This window comes from Piliocolobus tephrosceles, chromosome 21, assembly GCF_002776525.5.
Source record: "Piliocolobus tephrosceles isolate RC106 chromosome 21, ASM277652v3, whole genome shotgun sequence".
NCBI lineage: Eukaryota > Metazoa > Chordata > Mammalia > Primates > Cercopithecidae > Piliocolobus > Piliocolobus tephrosceles.
The window spans coordinates 32415947-32437697 of NC_045454.1; the positions used below are offsets into that span (position 1 = coordinate 32415947).

A 21751-nucleotide genomic window follows, 5' to 3' on the forward strand; every position below is an offset into this window, starting at 1 on the left:
TTAATCCATCTTGAATTAATTTTTGTATAAGATGTAAGGAAGGGATCCATTTTCACCTTTCCACATATGGCTAGCCAGTTTTCCCCAGCACCATTTATTAAATAGGGAATCCTTTCCCCATTTCTTGGTTTTGTTAGGTTTGTCAAAGATCAGATGGTTGTAGATGTGTGGTATTATTTCCAGGGGCTCTATTCTGTTCCATTGTTCTATATTTCTATTTTGGTAGCAGGATCATGCTGTTTTGGTTACTGTAGCCTTGTAGTATAGTTTGAAATCAGGTAGCGTGATGCCTCCAGCTTTGTTCTTTTGGCTTAAGATTGTCTTGGCAATGTGGGCTCTTTTTGGGTTCCACATGAACTTTAAAGTAGTTTTTTCCAATTCTGTGAAGAAAGTCATTGGTAGCTTGATGGGGATGGCATTGAATCTATAAATTACTTTGGGCAGTATGGCCATTTTCACAATATTGGTTCTTCCTATCCATGAGCATGGAATTTTCTTCCATTTGTTTGTGCCCTCTTTTATTTCATTGAGCAGTGGTTTGTAGTTCTCCTTGAAGAGGTCCTTCACATTCCTTGTAAGTTGGATTCCTAGGTATTTTATTCTCTTTGAAACAACTGTGAATGGGAGTTCACTCATGATTTGGCTCTCTGTTATTGGTGTATAGGAATGCTTGTGATTTTTGCACATTGATTTTGTATCCTGAGACTTTGCTGAAGTTGCTTATCAGCTTAAGGAGATTTTGGGCTGAGACAATGGGGTTTTCTAAATATACAATCATGTCATCTGCAAACAGGGACAATTTGATTTCCTCTTTTCCTAATTGAATACCTTTTAGTTCTTTCTCTTGCCTGATTGCCCTGGCTAGAACTTCCAACACTATGTTGAATAGGAGTGGTGAGAGAGGATATCCCTGTCTTGTGCCAGTTTTCAAAGGGAATGCTTCCAGTTTTTGCCCATTCAGTATGATATTGGCTGTGGGTTTGTCATAAATAGCTCTTATTATTTTGAGATACATCGCATCAATACCTAGTTTATTCAGAGTTTTTAGCATGAAGGGCTGTTGAATTTTGTCAAAGGCCTTTTCTGCATCTATTGAGATAATCACGTGGTTTTTGGCTTTGGTTCTGTTTATGTTTGGTTCCGGATTATGTTTATTGATTTGCTTATGTTGAACCAGCATTGTATCCCAGGGATGAAGCCCACTTGATCGTGGTAGATGAGCGTTTTGATGTGCTGCTGGATTCGGTTTGCCAGTATTTTGAGGATTTTTGCATCGATGTTCATCAGGGATATTGGTCTAAAATTCTCAGTTTTTGTTGTATCTCTGCCAGGCTTTGGTAGCAGGATGATGCTGGCCTCATAAAATGAATTAGGGAGGATTCCCTCTTTTTCTGTTGATTGGAATAGTTTCAGAGGGAGTGGTACCAGCTCCTCATCGTACCTCTGATAGAATTCAGCTCTGAATCCATCTGATCCTGGACTTTTTTTGGTTGGTAGGCTATTAATTATTGCCTCAATTTCAGAACCTGTTATTGGTCTGTTCAGGGATTCAACTTCTTCCTGGTTTAGTCTTGGGAGGGTATATGTCTTCAGGAATTTATCCATTTCTTCTAGGTTTTCTAGTTTATTTGCATAGAGGTGTTTATAGTATTCTCTGACGGTAGTTTATATTTCTGTGGGATCAGTGGTGATACCCCCTTTATCATTTTTTTTTTTTTGGAGGCGGAGTCTTGCTCTGTCGCCCGGACTGGAGTGCAGTGGCCGGATCTCAGCTCACTGCAAGCTCCGCCTCCCAGGTTCACGCCATTCTCCTGCCTCAGCCTCCCAGGTAGCTGGGACTACAGGCGCCCCGCCACCTCGCCCGGCTAGTTTTTGTATTTTTAGTAGAGACGGGGTTTCACCGTGTTAGCCAGGATGGTCTCGATCTCCTGACCTCGTGATCCACCCGTCTCGGCCTCCCAAAGTGCTGGGATTACAGGCTTGAGCCACCGCGCCCGGCCTATCATTTTTTATTGCATCTATTTGTTGATTCTTTTCTTCATTAATCTTGGTAGCAGTCTATCGATTTTGTTATCATTTCAAAAAACCAGCTCCTGGATTCACTGATTTTTTGAAGGGTGTTTTGTGTCTCTATCTTCTTCAGTTCTGCTCTGATCTTAGTTATTTCTTGCCTTCTGCTAGCTTTTGAATGTGTTTGCTCTTCCTTCTCTAGTTCCTTTAACTGTGATGTTAGGGTGTCAATTTTAGATCTTTCCTGATTTCTCTTGTGGGCATTTAGTTCTATAAATTTTCCTCTACACACTGCTTTACATGTGTCCCAGAGATTCTGGTATGTTGTGTCTTTGTTCTCATTGGTTTCAAAGAACATCTTTATTTCTGCCTTCATTTCGTTATGTATCCAGTAGTCGTTCAGGAGCACGTTGTTCAGTTTCCACGTAGTTGAGCGGTTTTGAGTGAGTTTCTTATTCCTGAGTTCTAGTTTGATTGCACTGTGGTCTGAGACACAGTTTGTTGTAATTTCTGTTATTTTACATTTGCTGAGGAGTGCTTTACTTCCAACTATGTGGTCAATTTTGGAGTAAGTGTGATGTGGTACTGAGACGAATGTATATTCTGTTAATTTGGGGTGGAGAGTTCTGTAGATGTCTATTAGGTCTGCTTGGTGCAGAGCTGAGTTCAATTCCTGGATATCCTTGCTAACTTGCTGTCTCATTGATCTAATGTTGACAGTGGGGTGTTAAAGTCTCCATTATTATTGTGTGGGAATCTAAGTCTCTTTGTAGGTCTCTAAGGACTTGCTTTATGAATCTGGGTCCTCCTGTACTGGGTGCATATCTATTTAAGATAGTTAGCTCTTCTTATTGAATTGGTCCCTTTATCATTATGTAATGGCCTTCTTTGTCTCTTGATCTTTGTTGGTTTAAAGTCTGTTTCATCAGAGACTAGGACTGCAACCCCTTTTTTTGTTTTCCATTTGCTTGGTAGATCTTCCTCCATCCCTTTATTTTGTGCCTGTGTGTGTCTCTGCATGTGGGATGGGTCTCCTGAATACAGCACACTGATGGATCTTGACTCTTTATCCAATTTGTTAGTCTGTGTCTTTTAATTGGAGCATTTAGCCCATTTATATTTAAGGTTAATATTGTTATGTGAATTTGATCCTGTCATTATGATGTTAGTTGGTTATTTTGCTTGTTAGTTGATGCAGTTTCTTCCTAGCATTGATGGTCTTTACAATTTGGCAAGTTTTTGCAGTGGCCGGTACCGGTTATTCCTTTCCATGTTTAGTGCTTCCTTTAGGAGCTCTTGTAAGGCAGGCCTGGTGGCGACAAAAATCTCTCAGCATTTGTTTGTCTGTAAAGGATTTTATTTCTCCTTCACTTATGAAGCTTAGTTTGGCTGGATATGAAATTCTGGGTTGAAAGTTCTTTTAAGAATGTTGAATATTGGTCCCCACTCTCTTCTGGATCTCTTTCTGCCAAGAGATCCACTGTTAGTCTGATGGGCTTTCCTTTGCGGGTAACCCGACCTTTCTCTCTGGCTGCCCTTAACATTTTTTCCTTCATTTCAACTTGTGTGAATCAGAAAATTATGTGTCTTGGAGTTGCTCTTCTTGAGAATTATCTTTGTATTTCCTGAATTTGAATGTTGGCCTGCCTTGCTAGGTTGGGGACGTTTTCCTGGATAATATCCTGAAGAGTGTTTTCCAACTTAGTTCCATTCTCCCCATCACTTGCAGGTACACCAGTCAGATGTAGATTTGGTCTTTTTACATAGTCCCGTATTTCTTGGAGGCTTTGTTCATTTCTTTTTACTCTTTTTTCTCTAAACTTCTCTTCTCACTTCATTTCATTCATTTGATCTTCAATCACTGATACCCTTTCTTCCACTTGATCAAATCAACTACTGAAGCTTATGCATGCATCATGTAGTTCTTGTGCCATGGTTTTCAGCTCCATCAGGTCATTTAACGACTTCTCTACACTGTTATTCTAGTTAGCCATTCATCTAATCTTTTTTCAAGGTTTTTAGCTTCTTTGCGATGGGTTCGAACATCCTCCTTTAGTTCAGAGAAGTTTGTTATTACCGATTGTCTGAAGTCTTCTTCTCTCAACTAGTCAAAGTCACTCTCCAGGCAACTTTGTTCCATTGCTGGTGAAGAGCTGCGTTCCTCTGGAGGAGAAGAGGCACTCTGATTTTTAGAATTTTCAGCTTTTCTGCTCTGGTTTCTCCCCGTCTTTGTGGGTTTTTGTTGTTGTTGTTGTTGTTGAGATGGAGTCTCGCTCTGTTGCCCAGGCTGGAGTGCAGTGGTGCAATCTCAGCTCACTGCAACCCGGCCAAGGTAAAAAATCTTTACAATGAAATATATAAGATATCAATGAAAGAAATTAGAGAAGACAAAAATAAATTTAAATATATTTTATGTTGGCCGGGTGTGGTGGCTCACGCCTGTAATCCCAGCACTCTGGGAGGCCAGGGCGGGTAGATCACAAGGTCAGGAGATTGAGATCAGCCTGGACAACATGGTGAAACCCTGTCTCTACTAAAAATACAAAAATTAGCACAGCATGGTGGCGCATGACTGTAATCCCAGCTATTAGGGAGGCTGAGGCAGCAGAATCACTTGAACTCGGAAAGTGGAGGTTGCAGTTGCAGTGAGCCGAGATTGTACCAGTGCACTCCAGCCTGGGTGACCGAGTGAGACTCTGACTCAACAAGAACAACAAAAAAATTCATGTCTATGGATTGAAAGAATAAATATTGTTAAAGTACCATATTATCTAAAGTAATCTATACATTCAATAAATTTCCTATGAAAATTCCAGTGGCATTTTTTTCACAATAGGAAATACAATTCTAAAATTTACAAGAAACTACAATAAACTTCAAATAGCCAAAGGAGTCTTGAGAAAAAATAACAAAGCAGAGGGACAGGACATCATAATTTATAATTTCAAACTATATTTTAAGACTATAGTAATAAAAACAGGATGGAATATGTAGAAAAATTAACAAGAAACCCCTAATGGAACAGAAACCACTACTCTCACATATTTCAGACAGGATGTAAAAAGAGAACTAAAAAATAATTTAACATAGAGTTTTTCAGCTGGGTACAGTGGCTCACACTTGTAATCCCAGCACTTTGGGAGCCCAAGGTGGGTGGATCACTTGAGGATAGGTGTGTCAAGACCAGCCTGGCCAACATGGTAAAACCCCGTCTCTACTAAAAATACAAAACAATTAGCTGGGTGTGGTGGCAGGCACCTGTAATCTCAGCTACCAGGAGACTGAGGCAAGAAAATTGTCGAACCCAAGAGGCAGAGGTTGCAGTGAGTCAAGATCACGCCACTGCAATCCACCTGGGCAACAAGAGCGAAACATGAGCAAATATTTGATATTTGTGTGTTCACCCAAGGAAAAGGAGAAAGAGAATTTAAAAGCATAAAACAGAAGATGCCCTTTAGTGAGAGAAAATTTTAAGAAAATATTCAGTGTTCCCAGAAACTATATGCTTTGCAATACAGATTCCCAAATCACATTGTAAGGACTGGGTTGCCCCCTTTTTTTTTTTTTTTTTTAACCTTTGTACCTCTCACCTGTGTTATCTCTTGTGTTCACTCTTACCTACCTGGGGATTCATCCACCATCTCATGTCTCTTCATATTCCAGGGCTCTTTTTCCTGCTCCAGACTGGTGATTGGGTCTTGCTTAGAGACGTCAATACCTGCTTTATTAAAAATAAATAGCATAAATCTTGCTTATATTCTCCAGTTACCAACCTAGTACTGTGCTCAGTAAAAAGGATGTAATAGAATATTATAGAAAATTAATCCCAAACTACTAATTAATGAGATACATCTCTAACTATTTAGAAAATATTTTAAATTTGTAGGTCCTTAATTTTACTACCTGGTACTCATGAATCAAAAACTGATGGTGGAAAATAGATTTTAAGATAAGGGCAATGATATTTTATGCCACCAAATATCTGGAATTACCACTAATCTAGAGTGAAGGATGCAGATCAGCTCAGGAATGTGGAAAGTTCAGGTCAAGATGAAACATGTTGAAGAAATTATTTTCTACAGACAAATCATCAAGATTTTCTTGAAAACTGGGATCAGAAACTCATTATACAAAGCATAAATTACAAAAAAAAAAAAAATTCTACATAAAAAGAGACATAAAACCTTTAGAGTACATTAAGAATTGTGTATTAAAGTTATTCTCACCCAAGAAGACCAGGTTTTTGTAGTTCTCTAACATCACATTCCTATATAAATTCTGCTGAGTAGGGCTTAGGCATTCCCACTCCTCCAGAGAGAATTCTATGGCCACATCCCTAAATGTCAATGTCTCCTGAAAAACACAAGCACAGAGACACACATATATTTACCAGGTGGCCATAGGCAGAATTTATTATTTGACTTAAGGTGAAATGAGAGAGTAAAGGGAATTGGTTCTGAGTTATAACAATAACTGAAATTATCCAATAATTTTTAACACAGAAACATTCACAACATCAGTGTATATAATACTTTTCTGGATCATAAAGAATATAATTAAGGACACAAATGTATACATGTTTGAGTGCTATATTTACATCATAATGAGTTGTGTATGTTTTCAGACAAAAAAAGACATGTTGAGTTAGATGGTACCTCTCAAATTTAAATGTGTAAGATAAACTGGAGATCCTGTCATGAAGCTTTTTTTTTTTTTTCTTCCAGAAGATCTGGAATAAAGTCTGAGTTTTTAAAATTCTAACAAGGTCACTAGTAATGCCAATGTTTTTGACCCAAGAAGACTATTTTGTCAAACATTCCATAAGTGAAAGAGACTGTGTTTTTCCCAATTTTTCTGGCCTATAAACAAAGAGCCTTCATTTTCCAAAGGCAGATACTTGCAAAAAACAAACAAAAAAACCTAAGAAAAAAGGGCAGGTGCCAGATTAAATGTGATGGTTTATGCACATTAGCCACATAAAGATACTTAATAATAAAGAGAAAAACAATTAACTCTATAGTGGAAAAAAGTCAGAGAGCTCTTTAACCAAGCAAATTATTAACATCAACAACACTAGAATAAATTTTACTATGTGCTGACGCACACAGAAGAACACAACATCACTGCTGAGATATTGCCCCTCAAAAAGTCAATTATAGACAGAATTTAACCATAAAGAAAAATCAGTTTTATGTGGTCAGGATATCTCCCATGTTCTATAATTTTTAATAATGATTTTAAGCAGTCCTTCTTTAGCATCCTAGAAAGCAGGTATCTCTGAATAATTTTCCCCAGAACTTCCTGGGTAATAAAAGCCATCCTGTTTAAATAAGCATTTTCTTAATGCTGTTCTGCATAGAGCTAATGGAGAACACAGGTGGCACCTCAACATTACATATTCTCCATCCTTCCTAAGGACCCTAGCTTTCCCCCAATAGGAATCTTGAGTATCCACATCTTCCCATGTTCAATAGCCACAAAAGGAACACTTTTAATATGGCAGATCATAAATTCATGGTAGAAATTCTGCATTGCATATAAGAAGCCATGATGTAGAGAAGGCTCTGGTACGTAGGATAGAAATATTTTTTAGAGACCCTTGATTATCACAAGAATTTTTAAAAGTAAGTGAAACAAAATCATTGGGGAGGAAAAACACAAGTAGAGAAGTAAAGATTTGCAAGTACTAAACACATGGCACTCCAGGAGGCAGAGTGGACACAGCTCTTGATCTGAGACATGTTTAGCTGAAGAGAGGCCATTTTTCCTTTCTCCTCCTCCTCTGGAAATCCTTTTCAGATAAAATTATCGGACAAGTAACACCTGCATCTTGAGAACAGCCCCTTAAAGACATCAGCACCACCTGCTTATCTACTAGCCTCACACTCACAGAAGGACCAAAACCAAAAAGTCCACCCATTTTTCTCGTTTATAACAGAAGAGATGCAGGAACAATGAGCTGCTCCACGGAAATAAAATATACGTTCCTCTTTTCCCATCCCCAGGTGCCCTCCACTGCCACAGACACCAACAATTTTTACTAGTAATGAAAATATGGGCCACTGCCCTGCCCTGTCCCTACCAAACCCAAACAGAACAGGTCCTAAAACCACCCTTTAGTGCAAATGTGGCACTTAACTCTCAGGAATGTATCTTGAAGCCTTCATACTTGATTCTGGTCTCACCAGAGTCACATGAGGCCCTTCATTAAAACAACATGAATGCTTCCACCCAGAATACACAGAACCTGTGGAAAGGGCATAAGTAAAGAGATTTCAGCAACTTTTTTTTTTTTTTGAGACAGAGGTCACTCTCTTACCACACATATCTACATGTATCATGATGAAGATATCAAAAGCAACTGCAACAAAAGCAAAAATTGACAAATGGGACCTGTTGGGGTGATCAGACCCAACACTAGGTCATGGGGGTGACAAAGTCTGGTGAAGTCAAAGGATTGAGAAAAAGGCAGTTTGAGAGATAAAGGTGGGACACCAGGAGGTCATCACCATCGTGGAGGCTGCGAAGGCCCTGAGCTCTGGCAGCCCAAGCTATTTATTGGTAATCCAACAAAGAAACAGGTGGTGAGAACGTGGAGGTCAAAAGGGCAGGCACATGATCTACAACTGTGACAGTTTAGCATTTATAAGGAACATGTTCTGCTACTTGAGATAATGGGAGTAGGAACCTAGGAAAGCTAGAAGCAAGGAGCCAGCAGGTCTAGACACATTCCAGAGGACATTATGCAAGCCCTGCCTCAGTTTCCCTCCCAACACTCAGCTTTTTCCCAACACGGACCTAATTAAAGAGCTTCTTCACAGCTAAGGAAACTACCAACGGAGTAAACAGACAACATACCAAATAAACAAAAATATTTGCAAACTATGTTCCTGACAAAGGTTTAATATCCAGAATTCATAAACAAGTTAAGGTTTACAAAAAAAAAAAACTTCATTAAAAAGCAGGCAAAAAACATAAACAGATGCTTTTTAAAAGAAGACAAACATGTGGCTAAGAAGCATGTACAAAAAATGCTCACCACTCATCACTAGAGAAATGTCAAAAACAAACAAAAACCACAATGAGATACCATCTCACACCAATCAGAATGGCTGTTGTTAGAAAGTCAGTAACAGGCTGGGTGCAGTAATCTCAGCACTTTGGGAGGCCAAGGCAGGCAGATCACTTGAGGTCATGAGTTTGAGAGCAGCCTGGCCAATATGGAGAAATCCCATCTTTACTAAAAATACAAAAATTAGTGAGGCTTGGTGGCACACATCTGTAGTTCCAGCTACTCTAGAAACTAAGCCATGAGAATCTACTGAACCCAGGAGGTGGAGGTTGCAATGAGCTGAGATCACACCACTGTACTCCAGCCTGGGTGACAGAGTGAGACTCTCTCTCAAAATCCAAAGTCAGTAACAGATGCTGGCAAGATTGCAAAGAAAATGGAATGTTTATACACTGCTGGTGGGAGGGTAAATTAATTCAACCATCGTGAAAAGCAGTGTGAAGATTCCTCACAGAACTGAAATTACTGTTTGACCCAGTAACTCTGTCTCTACTGAAAACACAAAATTCAGCCAGGTGTGGTTACATGTGCCTGTAGTCCCAGCTACATAGGAAACTGAAGCAGGAGAATCGCTTGAACCCAGGAGGCAGAGGTTGCAGTGAGCTGAGATGGTGTCACTGCACTCTAGTCTCGGCAACAGAGTGAGACTCTGTCTCAAACAAACAAAAAACAAACACATGGAACAAATCTAATTGCCTATTAATGTAGACTAGACTAAAACAACATGGTATGGTCAGGTGAGGCGGTTCACACTTGTAATCCCAGCACTTTGGGAGGCCGAGGCAGCTGGATTACCTTAGCTCAAGAGTTCAAGGCCAGCCTGGGAAACATGACAAAACCCCAGCTCTGCAAAAGACAGAAAAAGAAGTTAACCGGGCATGGTGGTGCATGCTTGTAGTCCCAGTTACTTAGGGGGCTGAAGTAAAAGGGTGCCTTGAGCCTGGAAGGTTGAGGCTGAAGTGAGCCAAGATCGTACCACTGCACTTCAGCCTTTGTGACAGAGTAAAACACTGTCTCCAAATAAATTAATTAAATAAAACAGAAGATTTAATAAAAACAAAGTATGGTACATAAACATGATAGAAGATTATGTGGCCATTAAAAAAAGGAAAAAAAAAAAAAAAAAACAACCAGCTGGGCGTGGTGGCTCAGCCTATAATCCCAGCATTTTGGGAGGCTGAGGTGGGCGGATCACCTGAGGTCAGAAGTTCAAGGCCAGTCTGACCAAACATGGAGAAATCCCATCTCTACTAAAATATAAAATTAGCCGTGCATGGTGGCACTGGTCTGTAATCCCAGCTACTCGGAAGGCTGAGGCAGGAGAATCACTTGAACCCAGGAGGCAGAGGTTGTGGTGAGCTGAGGTGGTGCCATTGCACTTCAGCCTGGGTGACAAGAGTGAAAACTCCGTCTCAAAAAATAAATAAAATAAAAACAAGATTAAGTTATTTGCAGCAACATAGATGACGCTGGAGACCATTATCATTAGGAAGCTAAAACAGAAACAGAAAACCAAATGTATGTTCTCATTGATAAGTTAAATAATAAGAACACATGGACACAAAGAGGAGAACAACAGACACTGAGGCCTAGTTGAGAACAGACAATGAAAGAACAAAAAGAAACAGAAAACTTAACTGTTTGGTGTTATGCTTAGTACCTCAGTGACAAAATAATCTACACGAAACCCCTATGACACAATTTTACCTATATAACAAAGCTGCACATGGATCTCTGAACCAAAAAGAAAAGTTGAAAGAAGAAAAAAAATTAATGTGTGGGGAAGAATGCAATGTAGGTGGAAGGAGCTGTTTGTTCTACAGATAGTGGCCCAGGTGGGGCTGGACTCTGATTTATTTCTGTGCCCATCCAAGTAGATGAGATTATGAACAGCTGGCTCAGAACCTTAGGCTGGTGGGGAATATAGGTTGCTGCTGCAGATTCACTATCTAGGGGTTGGACTATGCCAGGAGACTTAACACTTTTGTGGGTTTTTGTCAAGAAACACTAAGATCAACAATGCTGTGGAGAAATTCCTGAGGGTGGTGCCTAGTCCTGGGAGTGGTGTGCACATGTCAATGTCCAGTGGGCATGTTTGGAAGTGGATGGGAATCCTGTGGTGGCAGCTATGGGAAAAGGGGATCTGTCATCAGAGCTCCTTTCCTCAAAGTTTTCATCCTCTCTCATCCTGGGAGGAGGCCTGGGATCCTAGGACAATGGGCAGTGTGAAAGCCTGTGTACAGGAGAGCAAAGCCTCCCATTTCCAGACACCAAGAATTTTATTCCAGGACAGGCCTCTGTGATATCTTTCTTCTGGCACCAAATCTGTAGAGTTAGGTGAACACCAAGCAATTCTCCAACAGCAACTCAATGTCTAACATTTGAATTGTGACACCACCCAGAGTCAGCAGACCCTGATTCAGGGCTTAGTCTCACAACATTGCCCTCATTGTAGATGCCAGTCACAAACCCCATAGGCCCATCTATGCTTCTGAGCTACTGTTTAAAAACTGGGGACTTCCACAACCTTCCTCAAGTTCAATTAGATCAAGCTACTCACAGAACTCTGCAAAACACTGTAGCTATGTTTACTAGTTTATTAGAAAAAGCACAACCCAGGAAAAGTGAAATGGAAGAAATGTACATGACAAAGAAAAGAGGTGGGGAACAATGAAGCACATACATAATCTAGGTAAATAGCTGTGATTAATAAAATCCTTCATCCTTTGTGTTCTCTAGAAATATTTTATGGAAAAAAACACCCTTCCCAGTATGACTTAGATGGTGCTCTCTTTTCCTATTTATCACATAGCCAGACACACAATCTGTCAGAGGCGTATTGAACCAGAGCAACTCCATTTTGAATAGGGGCTGAGTGAAAATAAGGCTGAGACCCACTGGGCTGTATTCCCAGATGGTTAGGCATTCTAACTCACAGGATGAGATAGGAGGTCAGCACAAGATACAGGTCATAAAGACCTGGCTGATAACACAGGTTGCAGTATAGAAGCTGGATAAAATCCACCAAAATTAACATGGTGATGACAGTGACCTGTGGTCATCCTCTCTGCCACTCTCCCACCAGTGCTATGATAGTTTATAAACGCCATGGCAACATCTGGAAGTTATCTTACAACAGTTTAAAAAGGAGAGGCATAGGCCAGATGCAGTGGCTCAGGCCTTTAATCCCAGCACTTTGGGAGGCTGAGGTGGGTGGATCACGAGGTCAACAGATCGACACCATCCTGGCCAACATGGTGAAACCCTGTCTCTACTAAAAACACAAAAATTAGCTGTGCATGGTGCGCGTGCATGTAGTCCCAGCTACTCGGGTGGCTGAGGCAGGAGAATCACTTGAACCCGGGAGGCGGAGGTTGCAGTGAGCTGAGATCACGCCACTGCACTCCAGTCTGACGAAACAGGGTGACACCATCTCAAAAAGAAAAAAAGAGGTATAAATATTCCACCCCTTGTTTAGTATATAATCAAGAAATAATCATAAAAATGTGCAACCATCAGCCCTCAGGGCTGCTCTGCCTATGGAGTCGTCACTCTTTTATTCTTTTACTTTCTTAACAAACTTGCTTTCACTTTATGGACTCGCCCTGAAGTCTTTCTTGAGTGAGATCCAAGAACCCTCTCTTGGGGTCTGGATCAGAACTTCTTTCCAGTAACGTCTTTCTGGCAACCACAAAGGGAGTATACTGAAGAGACCTCTGACCCAAAGGAAAATCATCTGTGTGTACCAACTGGCTGACTTTGGGTGAGTGGGGTGCATATACTAAAAAATACAAAAAACTAGCCAGGCGAGGTGGTGGGCGCCTGTAGTCCCAGCTACTCGGGAGGCTGAGGCAGAATGGCATAAACCCTGGAGGCGGAGCTTGCAGTGAGCTGAGATCTGGCCACTGCACTCCAGCCTGGGCGACAGAGCGAGACTCTGTCTCAAAAAAAAAAAAAAAAATTACTGTTTATCCCCTATGTAAAGTTCTAATTAATTTGGAGATGTCTTTGTGAGGTTAGTCTTAAGCTGTAACAAATCTGTTGTACTTTGTGCTATAAATTTATCTTTCTGTATGGCTCTGTCATTAAGAGGGGTACCTCAGGATAGAATGCAGGACTAGGACCCCTTAAGGCTGCTGTTCAGGATAGCCCGGAAAAGTGCTCAGTCCAGTCCTTGGACGCTTGACTTTGTGACCACATGACAGTACTTTCTCTTGGTCTACACCATCACAATGGTGGCCCAGGTTCAGGGTTCCATTCCCAGCTTAGGGGATGAGTACTTTCTTGTTTGATATTTGGGTGACCTTTACTGTTTGTTGATTCTCTTCCCCTCCAGGAACCATCTTCAAGTTTCCTTTTTCAGAACACCTGTGAAGTTACTTTTGGTAAAATGCAAAAGCCAGAGATATTGGCTGTTTGACCTGACTAAAGTCTGGTAATAAGAAATTTAAGGCCAGGCGCGGTGGCTCAAGCCTGTAATCCCAGCACTTTGGGAGGCCGAGACGGGCGGATCACGAGGTCAGGAGATCGAGACCATCCTGGCTAACACGGTGAAACCCCATCTCTACTAAAAAATACACAATCTAGCCAGGCGAGGTGGCGGGCGCCTGTAGTCCCAGCTACTCGGGAGGCTGAGGCAGGAGAATGGCGTAAAACCCGGGAGGCGGAGCTTGCAGTGAGCTGAGATCCGGCCACTGCACTCCAGCCTGGGCGACAGAGCGAGACTCCGTCTCAAAAAAAAAAAAAAAAAAAAAATTAGCCAGGTGTGGTGGCATGCACCTGTAATCTCAGCTACTCTGGAGGCTGAGGCAGGAGAATCACTTGAACCCAGGAGGTGGTGGTTGCAGTGAGCCGAGATCGTGCCACTGCACTCCAGCCTGGGCAACAAGAGTGAAACTCTGTCTCAAAAAAAAAAAAAAAAATTGTCCTACCTTTCAAGTCCTACTAATATAATGAAATTTACGGCTAAAAAACTGAGGTCAAAATAAGTGAACACATCTCTTCAAGGTGACAGATCCAGAAGTGGCAGTGCTGGTTAAATAACAGATGTGTGTGACTCGTGTTTCAAGTCAGGCCATTCAATCACTTGAGAGATTCTTCCACCCACTCCTGCTCACTTATATGCTCAAGAAGCACCCATTCAGGAGACACTGCAGTATTTCTTGGTGGCTGCATTTTATTTTGCAAGTTCTTACACCGTCTCACTGGAGTGAGGTTTTTTGTTTGTTTGTTTTGTTTTGGGTCTTTTGGGACACTATGTTTTCTGTCACAAATTTTTTTGCTTTTTAACACTATTTTTTCTTTCACTACATTTATTTCATTATATTTCTGCCCCCTTAGACAATCCAGGAGGCAGAAGTTATTTCTGTGTTTTCCCCTCAGTACCAGCATCTGATTACCTTTTCAAAATAAGAGTACACTAGAAGCTTCCTCTCTGCCCCAGGGGATCCACTTGCTCCCTTGAGAGGATACACTTCAGACCCCAGGTCTTCCTATGGAAGAAAATAAACCAGGAGCTGGTATTCACTAGGCACTTTAGCTGACATAACCACAGTGGATACCTTGGTTTATCCCCAGACAGTACTGAAACCCACGACCAGAAAAAACTAAAGGGTGGCTGAGAACACATCACCTCATAAAGTTTTAAAGGAATACCTTGACCCAAAAACATTCTGACAAGATCTCTGTGCCTAGAGAAGATACAAGGAGAAGAGGCACAGAGAGCTTTTACAGTACAGTGTCAGGGGATTATTCTTTGCTTTCTTCTCATGGGAAACAGTTACAAACAGATAACAAACCTTTTTAAAAGCGTTATTTAATGCTTTGTCAAACAATAATTAAAATACGGTATAGAAAAGTACACTAAAAGACAAATAGGTGATTACGTGACTTAGGGAGGAAAAGCTGGCATTTGGGAACGCCAGGAGGAACTGGAAATTTAATATCTTACTGCAAGCCAGAGTGAGGCTGGAGATATGGTGGAGGGGGAGTTAGATTTAAGACACTGCTTGGGACACAGTTGAAAAACGCACCAGAAAATCAGTTCCCCATGGAGTGTGTTAATAAATAAAGCAGGATATTAGACTGAGGTGTCTCTAGTCCCTGGATTCCTACTTTAAAAAAAATCTGGCCAGGTGCGGTGGCTCAGGCCTGTAATTCCAGCACTTTGGGAGGCCGTGGCGGGCGGATCACCTGAGGTCAGGAGTTCGAGACCAGCCTGACCAACACGGAGAAGCCCGTCTCCACTAAAAATACAAAATTAGCCGGGCGTGGTGGCTCATGCCTGTAATCCCAGCTACTTGGGAGGCTGAGGGGCTGAGGCAGGGGGATCACTTGAACCCGGGAGGCAGAGGTGAGCCAAGATCGCCCCACTGCACTCCAGCCTGGGCAACAAGAGTGAAAATCCTTCTCAAAAAAAAAAAAAAACTAACTGAAGTGCATTTTTAGTAAATTACTACATTGAGAGAAACAAAATTCAGCCTTAACCAACTATAAACTGCCAGTTAACATCTAATTACATAACCTGGAAATTTTCACTTTTATTTTACAAATTAAGAAAACTATGTATCTGACCCTAACCAATTACTGAATTTGGTTTTCTTCATCATGCTGTTTATAAGTCTTTCCTTCAAGCCCCGCCCATGAACCACAAATTACAAACCACAGCTGGCTGCTCCACAATTTTTGAATCATTCTTTGATTAAACACTTTAGTGTTTTTAGGGTGACTCCTACACATTTTCAACAGAAGAAAAGAGGAACTGGGAACCCCACGGACCAAAGCGCTTCCCATTCATAAACCCGCACCTCGAGTCAGGATTCTCCCCGGGGGACCCTCCAGTGGTCCCTGCACAATCCGGGAGAGACTCGGCGCTGCGGGTCCACAGCTGCCCTGAGAGGGCTCCAGGTCAGGGCCCAGTCACTACGCAGGAAAAAGACAGTACGCCCGGGGTCCCGCAGTCAGGGCAGCCGCCATCTTATAGCTGAAGCGGACTGAGGCCGGGCTGAGCAAGGAGAACTAGGGGCGCAGACTGTGAAGCTGACTGCCGGGAGGCCCAAGTCCCGCCACAGCCACTTCCCACCGGTTGCAACCCGCCCCTTCCCCTCTCTCGGGATGTCGGCCCCGGAACTCTCACCATTTCTAGGCTTCCAGGGGGTCCTGGCATCTTAGCTGTGGATCTCCCAATACCTGCAGGTCACAGGGCCACAGAAACTGGGCCTCTGGCAGCGGAGTACACACGGCAGTGAAGGAGAGACCCAGAGCTACAGCTGCAGCGACAGCCAAAGACCCCGCCACATCCGGGAAGCCGTCCTGTCCGCTCCAGCTGCATGCCTGATTGGACGGTACCCAACCCAGCGTCGCTGATTGGATAACGTTTAAAACCCCACCCTCTCATGCCCTGAGTGACAGAAGATGTGATCAGATGCGGGGCTGAGTGAAGAAAGGGTGACAGCCTAGACTGCAGCCTTCTCAGGCAGGGCTTCCTCCCAGAGCTGAGCCAGGCGTAAAGTCATATGCATTTATAAATAATATATTATATGGCTATTCACAAAGGAAAAAATATAGTTTTATAATAACAATTATTTTAAAATTTCAGATTTTATGACCTTCCTGGCTTTTGGTCTTTGAGCAGGCAGGCTGAGATTTTAGAATCGTATGAAATAAAATGTGAGCCATATGTGACTTTTAAATTTTCTAGTAGCCAAACTTGAAAAAGAAACAAGAACAGGTTGAATTGATTGTAACAATTTAATTAACCCAATATGTCAAAAAAATTTTCATTTTAATGTGTGAGAAATATGTAATTATTAATAAGATATATAAATATTTGGAACTAAATCTTTGAAACTAACTCTCTATTTTACTTTTCTAGCACATTGCACTTCAGGCGCCACACATGGCCAATAGCTGCCACATTGAAGTGCAGCTCTGATGTCAGCGATGTGAAGGGCCCCAACAAACCTTTTCTGCCAGAGGTGAAGGAAGAGCCTCTCCCTACCAACATCTCTCTTCAGTTCCGAGGGTGGAACAGATAGTGGCCATAGAAAGAGGAGAGGGCAGCAGGAGTAAAATAATCACAGATAAAGCACTGCTGGGTGAGATCACAGGAGCGCGCCACCATGCTCGGCTAATTTTTTGTATTTTTAGTAGAGACGAGGTTTCACCACGTTGGCCAGGCTGGTCCTGAACTCCTGACCTCGGGTGATCTGCCCGCTACGGCCTCCCAAAGTGTTGGGATTATAGGCGTGAGCCACCACGCTCAGCCTCAAAAAAAAATTTTTTTAAGTTATTTTTGAAAATGATAGGAACATGTCAAAGGGAGACAGCCTGAAAGAATTCCCAGTGGTCCAAACTGGAACAATGTAAGCATCGAAATGCATAATTAGAGCACTGACCTCTAAAATAAATCAAATAAAATAAAATAAATACCCATGCATTTACACTGATACAAAAAACTTTAAATAAAAAAAGAAAAAAGAATAAGGAAAAATTTTTTACAGAATTCCAAATACTAATCAACATAGATAAAATGCTGAAGAAATCATCACAAAACCACCACAGTTATTATTGTATTCAAGGTTAACTGAAGAGTGTAAAAATTGTAAATAACATTTAAAAAATAAACTGTATTTGCATAGCACCAAAGTATCTGACTAAATTTTACCCATTTTTAAAGCAGCCTGTCACTATTAAAAGCAACAATTATGACTCTCTGTTATTGGATTTATAATATGTAGATGTAAAATTGTAAAAGCACCACAAAACATCAAAGAAGAAAATAGAATTGCCCGGACGCGGTGGCTCACGCCTGCAATCCCAGCACTTTGGGAGGCCGAGGTGGGCGGATCACGAGGTCAGGAGTCCAAGACTATCCTGGCTAACAAGGTGAAACCCCGTCTCTACCAAAAATGCGAAAACTTGGCTGGGTGTGATGGCGCGCGCCTGTAGTCTCAGCTACTCCGGAGGCTGAGGCAGGAGAATCCTTTGAACCCGGGAGGTGGAGGTTACAGTGACCCGAGATCACACCACTGCACTCCAGCCTGGCGACAGAGGGAGACTCCGTCTCAAAAAAAAAAAAAAAAAAAAAAAAAAAAGAGCTGCCTGGGCAACATAATAAGAGCCTATTTCTACAGAAAACAATTTTAATTAGCCACTGTAGTGGTGTGTACCTGAAGTCCCAGTTACTAGGAGGCTGAGAGCTAAGAATTTTGAGGTTTGATTGAGCTATAATTGTGACACTACACTCTGGCCAAGATGACAGAGCTGTCCACAAATTCATGCACACATGTGCAAAATATAAGCTTGCAAGTTCTTTTATGATCCCGTGTCTGTGCATTACTGTAATAATATTGATTAGAAGCAGAGTAGGCCGGGCGCGGTGGCTCAAGCCTGTAATCCCAGCACTTTGGGAGGCCGAGACGGGCGGATCACGAGGTCAGGAGATCGAGACCATCCTGGCTAACACGGTGAAATCCCGTCTCTACTAAAAAAAATACAAAAATCTAGCCGGGCGAGGTGGCGGGCGCCTGTAGTCCCAGCTACTCGGGAGGCTGAGGCAGGAGAATGGCGTGAACCCGGGAGGCGGAGCTTGCAGTGAGCTGAGATCCGGCCACTGCACTCCAGCCTGGGCGACAGAGCGAGACTCCATCTCAAAAAAATAAAAAGAAGCAGAGTAACTGTATCCAATACGGAGTTTGAGAGAAAACAGAAATATATCATTTGTAGTTCAGGTGTCCTGAAAAGGATCAGCGGAGGCCTCTGCCCTCTGACTTTATCTCTACTAAATGCATGAGAGGCAGAGTTTTTAACATACATTTTTTTTTTGAGACAGAGTGTTGCTCTGTCACCCAGGCTGCAGTGCAGTGGCGCAATCTCGGCTCACCACAAGCTCAGCCTCCCAGATTCAAGCGATTCTCCTGCCTCAGTCTCCAGAGTAGCTGGAACTACAGGCGTGCCAGCTAATTTTTGTGTGTGTGTGTGTGTATTTTTAGTAGAGACAGGGTTTCACCATGTTGGCCAGGATGGTCTCGATCTCTTGACCTCGTGATCTGCCTCCCTCGGCCTCCCAAAGTGCTGGGATTACAGGGGTGAGCCACTGTGCTAGCCCAACATAAACGATTTTAACACAAGCAATATTCTGTAATATTAATGAACATAGAGGTTTTCTACTGATTATGATTTTTGAAATTCTTATGCCCGGGTAGACCAGATAGATCATCTCTGTCAACATCATTTTGTTAATACATTTTCAACCTATTCTGATTCCATCCTCTCTTTTATTTTGAAAAGACGTAGATGCTAGAAAATGTTTCTACTGAAGGCAGAAAAGGCAAACATAAATTTCAATATTTACAAGTCACATTTATGAATATATTTTCTAATTAGAGAGTTACAACTTCAACTTTCTAAGAAAATGGTAAGGGCGGCCAGGCGCGGTGGCTTAAGCCTGTAATCCCAGCACTTTGGGAGGCTGAGACGGGCGGATCACAAGGTCAGGAGATCGAGACCATCCTGGTTAACACGGTGAAACCCCGTCTCTACTAAAAAATACAAAAACTAGCCGGGCGAGGTGGCGGGCGCCTGTAGTCCCAGCTACTCGGGAGGCTGAGGCAGGAGAATGGCGTAAACCCGGGAGGTGGAGCTTGCAGTGAGCCTAGATCCGGCCACAGCACTCCAGCCTGGGCAACAGAGCAAGACTCTGTCTCAAAAAAAAAAAGAAAGAAAATGGTAAGGGCAGCTAGGCGCAGTGGCTCACCCCTGTAATCCCAGCACTTTGGCAGGCCGAGGCGGGTGGATCACCTGAGGTCAGGAGTTCAAGACCAGCCTGACCAACATGGAGAAACTCCATGTCTACTAAAAATACAAAATTAGTCACACGTGGTGGCGCATGCCTGTAATCCCAGCTACTCAGGAGGCCAAGGCAAGAGAATCGCTTGAACCTAGGAGGTGGAGGTTGTAGTGAGCCAAAACTGTACCACTGCACTCCAGCCTGGGCAACAAGAGCAAAGATTTCATCTCAAAAAAAAAAAAAAAAGGGTAAGGGCCAAACATAAAGAACATTTTTATTATAAAAAATTATCTAGTCTCTATATTTTGCAACTTATTTTTCTCTCATCACTAAACAATTTCACCTAAACTAATATACAACCAATTTTGTAAGTTTAGCTTTTTTAAATAAAATAAAATAATAAAACAATTAATTTAAGACCATATGAAAAATTATAATACGTATTACAAGTCCCCATTCAGGTAAAGTATTATTAACTACGAAGATTTGATAAGTGGCAAATGTGACATTTTCAGATAGTTTGTGATAACCAGAAAAAAATTTATTGGCAATTTTCATAATAAGACAAAATGATACTTGAAATATTATAAAGTATTTAAATTATATCATGTATTAGGATATCATAAATTCTAAAATATTATAAATACACTAGAGGTTCTCCAAACTAAAAAATAAGAAGCAAAATAATTTATCATTAAAAATTGGATCTTTGTTTTAAAAATAAAGTTTAAGTGTGATCATACGCATAACACAACTAGACCCCTACCTATATTAATACAGTTACAATCTGACATGAGATTTGGGTGGGGCTACAGAGTCAAACAATGTCATTCTGCCCCTGGCCCCTCCCAAACCTCATGCCCTTCTCACATTTCAAAACACAATCACCCCTTCACATCAGTCCCCCAAATTCTTAACCAATTTCAGCATTAACTCAAAAGTCCATTTTAAAGTCTTGTGTGAGACAAGGCCAGTCTCTTCCACCTATGAGTCTGTACAATCAAAAACAAATTAGTTACTTTCAAGATACAAGGGATGTGCAGGCATTGGGTAAATGTTCCTGTTCCAAAAGGGAGAAATTTGCCAAAGCAAAAGGGCTCCGGGTCTATCAAACTCCAAAACCCAGCAGGGCAGTCATTAAATCTTAAAGTTTCAAAATAATCTCCATTGTCTTGGTGTCTCACATCTAGACCACTTTGATGCAAGGGGTGAGCTCCCAAGGTCTTAGGCAGCATCACCCTCTGTGGCTCTGCAGAGTACAGCTCCTGCAGCTGCTTTCACAAGATGGCATTGAGTGCCCGTGGCTTTTCCATCCAACTCATATAAACATACTTAACCTTAATCACTTTCTAAAATTGCTGTTTTCTGCCAGGCACGGTGGCTCACAGCTGTAATCCCAGCACTTTGGGAGGCCGAAGCAGGGGGATCACGAGGTTAGGAGATCAAGACCATCCTGGCCAACATGTTGAAACCCCATCTCTACTAAAATACAAAAAAAAAAAAAAAAAAAGAATCACATTGCAGGTTAGGGCTTACCATATACATTTTGATAAAACTAAATTCAGTCTAAATTAAGGCAAAAGAACCATATAGAGGTAATATTTTTATATCTCATTAGAATTAAGTTAACATAAACATGAAGCAGATTATAAGTTAAGATACATGTTTTAAGGCCTAGAGAAAATAAGAAAGTAGCTGGGTGCGGTGGCTCATGCCTGTAATCCCAGCATTTTGGAAGGCCAAGGTGGGCAGATCACGAGGTCAGGAGTTCAAGATCAGCCTGGCCAACATAGTGAAACCCCATCTCTACTAAAAATAAAAAAATTAGCTGAGCGTGGTGGCAGGCGCCTGTAGTCTCAGTTACTCAGGAGGCTGAGACA

The 21751-nt window shown here is 41.8% G+C and overlaps 1 protein-coding gene across 1 annotated transcript in view; it reads right to left on the reverse strand.

Annotated features, from left to right (window-relative positions):
- The window catches only part of LOC111524843 (zinc finger protein 431-like), a 127313-nt gene extending 111051 nt beyond the window's left edge, over positions 1-16262 (reverse strand). Inside the window, 3 exon segments of the mRNA XM_026448183.1 lie at positions 5633-5728; positions 6237-6363; positions 16218-16262. Of these exon segments, the coding sequence (XP_026303968.1) occupies positions 5633-5728; positions 6237-6363; positions 16218-16247 (253 nt within the window). The 5' untranslated portion in view covers positions 16248-16262.
- Positions 16263-21751: the final 5489 nt, after the last annotated feature.